Source organism: Larimichthys crocea, chromosome XIX, assembly GCF_000972845.2.
Source record: "Larimichthys crocea isolate SSNF chromosome XIX, L_crocea_2.0, whole genome shotgun sequence".
NCBI lineage: Eukaryota > Metazoa > Chordata > Actinopteri > Sciaenidae > Larimichthys > Larimichthys crocea.
This window is the reverse complement of record NC_040029.1, coordinates 726,403-735,019: the sequence shown is the minus strand read 5'-3', so window position 1 is coordinate 735,019 and position 8,617 is coordinate 726,403. Positions and strand designations below refer to the sequence as shown.

The 8,617-nt window shown below is 43.5% G+C and overlaps 1 protein-coding gene across 8 annotated transcripts; it reads left to right on the top strand.

The window, feature by feature from the left end:
* Positions 1 to 2,178: 2,178 nt before the first annotated feature.
* Positions 2,179 to 8,355, top strand: arl13b (ADP-ribosylation factor-like 13b). 8 transcript variants are annotated; one of them, XM_027291750.1, is made up of 10 exons: positions 2,179 to 2,717; positions 4,767 to 4,837; positions 4,915 to 5,164; positions 5,427 to 5,532; positions 5,646 to 5,848; positions 6,041 to 6,155; positions 6,229 to 6,352; positions 6,443 to 6,565; positions 6,694 to 6,822; positions 7,319 to 8,355. In XM_027291750.1, the coding sequence occupies exons 1-10, from the start codon at positions 2,659 to 2,661 to the stop codon at positions 7,330 to 7,332; spliced, it is 1,194 nt and encodes a 397-aa protein (XP_027147551.1). In that variant the 5' UTR covers positions 2,179 to 2,658; the 3' UTR covers positions 7,333 to 8,355. The 8 variants fall into 8 exon arrangements, with proteins under 8 accessions (XP_027147551.1, XP_027147550.1, XP_019113786.2 ...); XM_027291749.1 differs by having other exon boundaries at positions 7,200 to 8,355; XM_019258241.2 differs by having other exon boundaries at positions 2,180 to 2,717; positions 6,754 to 6,822.
* Positions 8,356 to 8,617: the final 262 nt, after the last annotated feature.

The following is an 8,617-nucleotide window of genomic DNA, read 5'->3' as shown; positions in this document are numbered from 1 at the left end:
GGTAGGTAGGTAAGTAGGTAGTTAGGTTGGTATGTAGGTAAGTAGGTAGGTAGATGGATAGGAGGGTAGGTAGGTAGGTAGGTAGTTAGGTTGGTATGTAGGTAAGTAGGTAGGTAGATGGATAGGGGGGTAGGTAGGTAAGTAGGTAGTTAGGTTGGTATGTAGGTAAGTAGGTAGGTAGATGGATAGGGGGGTAGGTAGGTAAGTAGGTAGTTAGGTTGGTATGTAGGTAAGTAGGTAGGTAGATGGATAGGGGGGTAGGTAGGTAAGTAGGTAGTTAGGTTGGTATGTAGGTAAGTAGGTAGGTAGATGGATAGGAGGGTAGGTAGGTAGAAAGGTAGGTAAGTAAGTTTTTTGGTATTTGTTGGTACTTATTTTGATGCTAGTAGTCTAGTAATTTATTTGATTGTTTATTGAAGAAAATGTTTGTTTCTTTGTTAGATGTTATGTTATTTATAATATATTATAAATAAACACTTCATCAGAAACACTGTAATGTACAATCAAATACAACCATAAATTCAACTTTGGACTGGACTGTTTCTAATATTTTGGCACCACATCATTTACATACATGAGAGGGCCATAATATTAGAAAGGCCTGTCACTATAATGCAGTCCAGTTTAACACTACAGCAAACTACAACCTCAGTAGTAGTAGTTGTTGTATTTGTACACATACGTGGTCAATAAAAGTGATTCTGAGAGTGAGTGTTTCCCAGGCCAAGAAGAAAACAATCAAATAATATTAATAATTCAACAAGATAATAATCACCTATATATGTTCCAAACAGCTGATAGATAATTAGTATAAAAACTACTTGTCAAGATACTTCTAGGGTTAATTAGTTCGTCAGGGAAGAAAACAAACCAATATTCAATAATAAATCATCTATAATTATCAGGCTCCATTAAAAACCACTTAACACAACAGACATATAACAAGGCCGTGCAATAATAATATTGTCATACCAGAGGAAAGAATTACGCTGAGTTCAGCACCTCTTTAATATTTGGACAAATTGGAGCCAAAAGGAAAAGTTAATGCCCATACCACGACCACCAATTTCAGCTCCCACACTGGACCCCAGTAAACAAATAAAGATTATTACTGTGGCATTATGAACACGGCAGATCTCATAAAAATTAAGTTGAAGTCGCCTCGAGAGGAGATAATGTTTCCTCTGACAGAGTCGGTTAAAGACAAACATTCTTCATCTGACAGCACGCTCACCGGTGAGATCAGCTGGGGCAATAACTCTGCTCTGGAATGAAACTGCCTCCATCTTAGCCTTAACAGACACTTGACACCTCAGTATAATGAAAAAAAAAAACAGCCCGCAGACTCTGTTCAACAAACGTCGAGTGCACTGTCACTGATTCTGGTGAAGCAATAAGAGCGATTGTTTTTTAATAAACAGCTTTATTGGTGGTCAGATCCAGTTAGAAATTAAATTTAAAGGATAATTAAGGGAGTGAAATAATACATTATGAATCACTCATTATTCACTCTCATTTTTTTTGCAACCAGTGGGTTGTTTTTACCTTTAGCTGTACAGAATTAAAGTACTTTCTCTTCTAGAAAAGAGATTTTGTGCCAGGTTAGGACCAGACAACAACATAAGTTTTTTATGATGGTTTATTTTTAATAAACCCCAGTCTGACTTCTTCCTCCTCTTTCTCTTCATATAGCTGAAGGAGGTTTAAAGAAGAAACCCTTCCCTTTGTCTCTCATCCAGTTACACTGAGGTAAATTGTTTAATATGAACTTTTATTGAGGATTTTGGCTTTGTTTTACATTTTTTAATATATAGCCAATGAAGAAGTTTATCTGTACTATGCATTTTCTATTTTTTTATATATGTTTCTATTTGTATAAAACATTTTTAGTTCTACAGTCACTTTCTATTTTTTTTAATATAGTTTTTGTATAGACGTTTAGCACAGGTTAACTTAATTCCTCTGTACATAATCAAATTTAGGTTAGGTCAGGTTAATTTTACGTATGGTTATCTATCTATCTATCTATCTATCTATCTATCTATCTATCTATCTATCTATCTATCTATCTATCTATCACAGCTGTAGTTCATGTAACTGTCCACAGGGGGCGCTGTTCTCAACAGGAGGCGCTGTTCTTATAGCGTCCACCCCTGGGCCGACGCTGATTGGTCGAGCGCGGGCGATGACGCCATCACGTCTGCAGCCTAGCAGCAGCAGAGACGGCGTAAACAAAAGCAGGCAGCTTTAAAGCGGCTAACGCTAAGTAGCTTTAACGCGTCGTGTGTTTTAAAAAACAAACAAAATAAAACACAGTGGCTTCATTCGGCTGTGTGGTAAAAATCCGCGTCGGTTCACGGGTGAGCACAGCTTTGTTTTGATCGGTTACAGACTCGGTCGGTCTGATTAAAAACGAGTTAATAACAAGTTACCGCTAGCTCCGTTAGCTCCAGCTAAAGCTTAGGTAACGGGAAAATGTGTCTGACATAACGCGACATAACGCGACATAGCGCGATATAACGCGATATAACGCGATATAACACCTATACTTAAAGGCTGGACGCGTTAATGCTGCCTTAAGTCAGCTCGGTATGTAGCTTCATTCAGAGTCAGAGAGGCTGGCTCGTTGACCAGCAGTCACCTGGACTCTGACCTGAGATGTTCAGCCTGATGGCGAACTGCTGCAACTGGCTGAAGCGCTGGAGAGAGCCCGCAAGGTGAGTCTACCTGAGTCTACCTGTGTCTGTACTGCTCCATGATTTACAAAATATAGATAAAAACAGGTTGAGAGTGTGGAAAAGGTTTAATCTGGTGTTTATCACACATGTAAACCAAAAAATCTGAAGTTACTAATGAGTTTATGTCTGTTGTCAGGTCAGTTTTTGACTTTTGAGTTATTATAATTAACTTGTACAATAGATATGTGAAGACTTTGTATGGACTTGGACTTGGTATCTTCAACCAGTGCTGTGCCTGACTAGGCATAACCCTGAAAAAGACTGTATAGTGTTTAATATGTCATTGTAAGTGATTATAATAATAAAAATGATGTAATGCTGTGATACGCTGAATCTATCTATCTATCTATCTATCTGAATGAATTTATGTTTGTTGTCAGGTCAGTTTTTGACTTTTGGGTTATTATAATTAACTTATACGATGATATGTGAAGACTTGGTATGGACTTGGACTTGGTATCTTCAACCAATACCGTGCCTGACTTATTTGGATCTATCTAGCTATCCCTGTAAGATCTGACCCATCAAAAAAATAGCCAGAAAATTCAGATTTTTTTAAAACTGAGATGTTTATTAACTCTTTATAACAAAATCCACAAATCATGTTGTTTATGAGATATTTTTTTGTATCGCATTTGGTACAGTCGGCGCTTTTGGCAACGTTAATTTTAGACCATAACATTTTAAAATTATAGAAAATGTTTTGAAGTTTTTCCACTATTTTTTCTTTTGTATGTAAAAAAACAAAAACAAAACATGTGTCAGATCACATAATACAGGTTTCTTTCTAACGTCAGCCAGCGTGACCGTTACCCCGGTCGTACGTCGCTGATATCACAGCTCAGCAACTGCTTGTTTATTATTATTATTACCAACATAACCATTTTTACAGATCAACAGGACAAGTTGAGCTCCTCAGCCGGAGTGCCAACTCCACGTCGAGCCCCTGGTGTCTTTGCTGAGATTATATGATCGATGCTCCACGATGTGATGACTTCGGTTTGGTTTTGAAGCTTGGCACAAGTTCACGAGACAACGGTGACATGGAGCTGATGAAATTACTCACAAATTTCCCCGGTGTGGGGTCAATAAACTTGACTTTATCTTATTGTTGCACTCATAAGTAAATAAATATGTGGCTGAGAAGTGAAAAACAACAGAAGCTGAACTGTGATCTTAACGTCTCAAAGCCGCACACACACAGTGTGTAAAACACTCCCGAGTGTGACGCAGCAGCAGGACCAGCAAAATGTAACCGTGAGCGCTGAGCCCACGTGGTGCCCGCGAGGCACCTGATCCTTTGGACTTAGTCAGAAATCCTTCACCTAATCCCAGCCTGCTCCGTTCAGCTGCTGTCTTTCTCTCGTCATGAGGAGCAGCGAGGACGGAGGGTGATGGGTTGACTCACAGCGGGCGGACGCTGGACGCTTCCTCGCCTTGTTTTTAATTATTTGTTTGCATCAAGCGGCTTCCTCGATGAAGGCCAGCTGGCTCCAGAGGACGGTTCGATGGATAGTACGGTTGATGTCTTTTCGGCGCAAGTTCCAAAGTTAAGTGTGCGTCCAGGAGACGGAGACGATTCAGCTGCTGGATTCAGTTTGTTGTTTACTGCAAGATAACACAAAGCTGTGATGACGCTCCTGATATGTTGCAGGTTTTGCAGAACTTTGTTTGCATTATTGACACTTGTTGCTCTCTCAGCCCAGGTGTGTGCGAGCAGGGACACACGAGTGTGCTGCTGTCAGAGATAAGACGCGTTCAGCGACTTAGACCGATATCAGCGTGTGTGTTTGGTGAAAAATGACTAAAGAAACACAGAAGACATCATCACAATAGCCGCCCTGCGTCTCCGTGTTTGCTGACTCACTCTGCAGATCTCTGATTGCGTTCATTCAGATTATTTATTGGCTTATCTGAGCCTCCGAATGCGTCACAGGAGCTAATGCCAGCTCCACACGTTCACAGGCGGCATCAGGTGGTTGATTTCCGTGCACATGTGTGCTTCATATTTGTTGTCTCCCCCAACAGGAAGGTGACTCTGGTGATGGTGGGGCTTGATAACGCCGGGAAGACGGCCACAGTACGAGGAATCCAAGGAGGTTCGGACTGTTTGAGTTAATGATTTAAATAATAGAAACGTTGAGCTCCTTGAGCACATTGTCCTGTCTTCTCTCAGACAATCCTGAGGACGTGGCTCCCACCGTCGGTTTCTCCAAGGTCGACCTGAAGCAGGGCAAGTTCGAGGTGACCATCTTCGACCTCGGCGGCGGCAAGAGGATCCGCGGCATCTGGAAGAACTACTACTCGGAGTCGCACGGCGTCGTGTTCGTGGTCGACTCGAGCGACGTCCAGAGGATCCAGGAGACGCGGGAGACGATGGCCGAGGTGCTGCAGCACCCGCGCATCGCGGGGAAACCCGTGCTCGTGTGAGTGGAAACTTCTCATTTTTTTCCGAGTCCAGTTTGTTGATGATTGCGTGCGCTGCAGCTTGATTCCTTCATCTGTAATCAGGACACAAAGTATTTTTCCAGGTATGCAGAGCGTTCTAATCAACAGTCCACAATCAGAGCGGAGACACATTTCCACACTATAACCACACGCAGAGTTAGATAAGCTACTTTATCTTCCCTCCTGGTGCCGGGAGCTCTCGTCTTTTTCTAATTTCTCTCCACTCGTCTCTGCTTTCAGGCTCGCCAACAAACAGGACCAGGAGGGAGCGCTGGCTGAAGCCGACATCATCGAGAACCTGTCGTTAGAGAAGCTTGTCAACGAGAACAAGTGCCTCTGTCAGATCGTAAGTGTCTGTGCACCTGCTGTGTGACGTTAAGGGCGTTTCACCAAATATAGACAAAGAGCCAGTCCACTCCCCGTCATCATCACGTCGTAACATCTGATCTCTCGACACAGGAGCCGTGCTCTGCCGTCCTCGGCTACGGAAAAAAGGTGGACAAGTCCATCAAGAAGGGCCTGAAGTGGCTCCTCAACAACATCGCCAAAGACTACGAGGCCATCACGGAGCGCGTGCAGAAGGACACGGCCGAGCAGCGCGCCCAGGAGGAGCAGGACAAGAAGGAGAGGGCGGAGAGAGTGCGGCGGATACGAGAGGAGAGGTAAGGAGACGAAGGAGAGAGGAGGAGAAATGTCAAAATGTCGAAGTTAACCTCGCTCTTTCTCCGAGGTGACAATAAAAAAAGAAGCAGTACAAAAAACACTTAGCACGACCGCACCCTGTCATTAAATCTGACCTCAGATCAGAGGGCGTGTCATTACTCTGAAAGGTTAACGTCTTCCTGTGTCCACAGAGACCGGCAGGAGCGGGAAGAGGCCGAGCGCGACGGCAGGCCGATCCCGGAGGACGAGCCAGACGACGAAAACATGCCCAGCCCCTTCCAGCCGATCAACAGCGTGATCACTGAGGTGCACGAGCTCGCCTTCCACATGAAGCTGTAATATTTTTAAGAGCTCAGCTAACTTTTTGTTCGGCTTTCAGAATGAGGACAGGGAGAAGGAGAAGAAGAGGACCAACAGCCCGAAGAGAGTCGCCGATCAGGAGGAAGAGGACGAGGACGAGGACGACGAAGAGCCAGACAGCACGAGACAAACGCCGGACAACGGTAAAGCTTTGAAAAACTTCAACAATCACACCCGGCAGATCATAAAAACTCACTGGAATTATTATATTTTGTCGTTTGTGTTTATTGCAGCAACGACGGGCGAGCAGGACAAGAAGAAGACGAGGAAGCTCCACCTGAAGAGGAAGCACCGGGTGGACCCGCTGAGGACGGAGGACGGGCCGGCGGAGAGCCCCACCCCTCCACCTCCTCCAGGTCAGTCTCAGCTGCTGTACATTATTTCTGCTTTTATTGTGAAGGAGCCATCTCGATTGTCGCTAATCCTTCTCGAGTCTGCCAGAGCGTCCGACAAAGACGGAGCCTTCTTTCTTTCTTTTTTTTAGGATTTTCCACGTCTGTGCTGACTCGTGTTTGTCCGTTTTCTTTATTTATTTTTTTTTTAGTCGGATGGGCCACACCGAAAGTTTCTAGGCTGCCAAAACTAGAGCCGCTCGGGGACTCGAGACATTCTGGTAAAGACGCCGGTCATCCCTCGCCGTTAACCGCCTTCATTTCTTCCTCTTTCTTTCCACATTCGCCTTCTCCTCGCTAACGTGAATCAGTGTTTCCTCAGTCTGTGAGCGTGTCTCGCAGCGGAGGAAACACTGACTGCTGTCTGTCCTCGGTTGTGTGTCGACTGTTAATCAGCATCGTCTCTCCTCCAGGCATGTCTGAATGTGTGGCGGCGTCTTAACCGGCTCAAAGGCTTTTCTGTGCATCCATTCCTCACACTACATTTCCCATGCTCCTCCTCTTCTGCTCTCTTCTTTGCTTGCATCTTTTATTCCAGGTCTCGATGGATGTAGTTCACTGACGTAGTCGAACCTCTTTCTCCCTCCCCGCTCCACAGAATTTTTCAAGAAGCCTCTCCCGCCTCTCGCGAACAGGCCGCGGCCTAACGGCGACGCTCACGACGTCATTTTTTAAACCAATCACGGCTCCTTCTTTTTTTTTTGTGTGTGTCTCAAGCGAGCTGTGTGTAGACACCGCCAAACACAGACAGACAGACAGACACGCTGCGGGAGCTGATGGAGCATCATGGGAAACGAAGTCCTGCTCACAACTCGGCGTGAAACGGAACAAACCCGCCCTGAACTGACTTGTCGGGTTCTTTGTGCTGAACTCCTTCGACAACTGTAGACTGAAACTTTTATTTTTTATTGTTAATATCAGTGTTTAATTGACAAAGAATGTAAATATATCTGTTATAACTCTACACGTCTGTTACTGAATATCGGACCCGTACGATTATGTTTCATTCATTTATATACTTGTAAACAGAGGTCTCACTGTAAGTGGCTTTTCACAGCTGAGTGCTTTTTTTTGTTTTGTTTTTTAAAGTCGGGAACATTTCATCCCCGATGACGAGTTACACTACGCCGGGTCGTACACGAGAAAGTTGCTACACTACTCCATGACTTCATTTAAATGTTTTGTGCCCATGAAAAGAAGAAAAAAAAGGATTTTTATTTATTGTTAAAATATGGGAACGTATGAAAATGTATCTGTCTACAGGGCTAAATCTTTTCCACGCGTTCAGCTGTTACACTGTGTTCCTGTTTTTTAAAGTGATCTTTCTCTCGAGCCTCAGACTCGCTGCCTCTCGGGCGGGCCGGCGCCGTTGTTGTTGTTGTTGTTCCAGCTTCTTTTTCTTTACCTTTTGAAAAACAGCTAAAATTGGAAACCCAAAAGTACAAACCTGAAAACAGAACCAAACACTATCGGCCTAGTTGTTGGGAAAAGTTTCACAGCGGCGCGACGAGGGAGACGAGGAAATAATCACCACGCCGACACCTGGAGCAGCCGGTATCGGGTCAGAACACATGAGAGTAACTGTGTGTAGCAAAAGGAAGCACATGAAATATCACTTTAAAAACGACCATACTCTTATTTCCAACCTACAGTACAACACTCACTCTCTTCTTAATGAGCTCGATGTTTGAAAAAATATTTTTTCTACCCAGTTTGACTTTTATAACCGCACAATTAAAGATGTTTTAAATAAATTCTTGACTCTTTGTGTTTCTGTTTTCAGTGTTAGGTGAAAAGATCTTAAATATATTCATATTTACACACATAATAAGGCCTAAATGAACACATTTCTCTCTAATACATTCTCTCTGCTCAGTGAAAGTGTTCAAAATATGTGATAATTTGTAAAAAGGTGGTTGATAATTTGCAGATTTTTAACCTTTTTGCAGCTGATTGTGCCCTGAAGAGTTGTTTCAACAACCAAACAGATGCAAAAAAGGTTAAAAAGCTGCAAAT

What these genes read in the sequence shown, in the direction of transcription:
- arl13b (XM_027291749.1), top strand. Translation starts at nt 2,659, where the DNA reads ATGTTCAGCCTGATGGCGAACTGCTGCAACTGGCTGAAGCGCTGGAGA. An exon ending in GCGGGGAAACCCGTGCTCGT is followed by an intron (nt 5,165 to 5,426) that starts GTGAGTGGAAAC and finishes CTCTGCTTTCAG; the next exon opens with GCTCGCCAACAAACAGGACC. An exon ending in CGGGGACTCGAGACATTCTG is followed by an intron (nt 6,823 to 7,199) that starts GTAAAGACGCCG and finishes CCCGCTCCACAG; the next exon opens with AATTTTTCAAGAAGCCTCTC.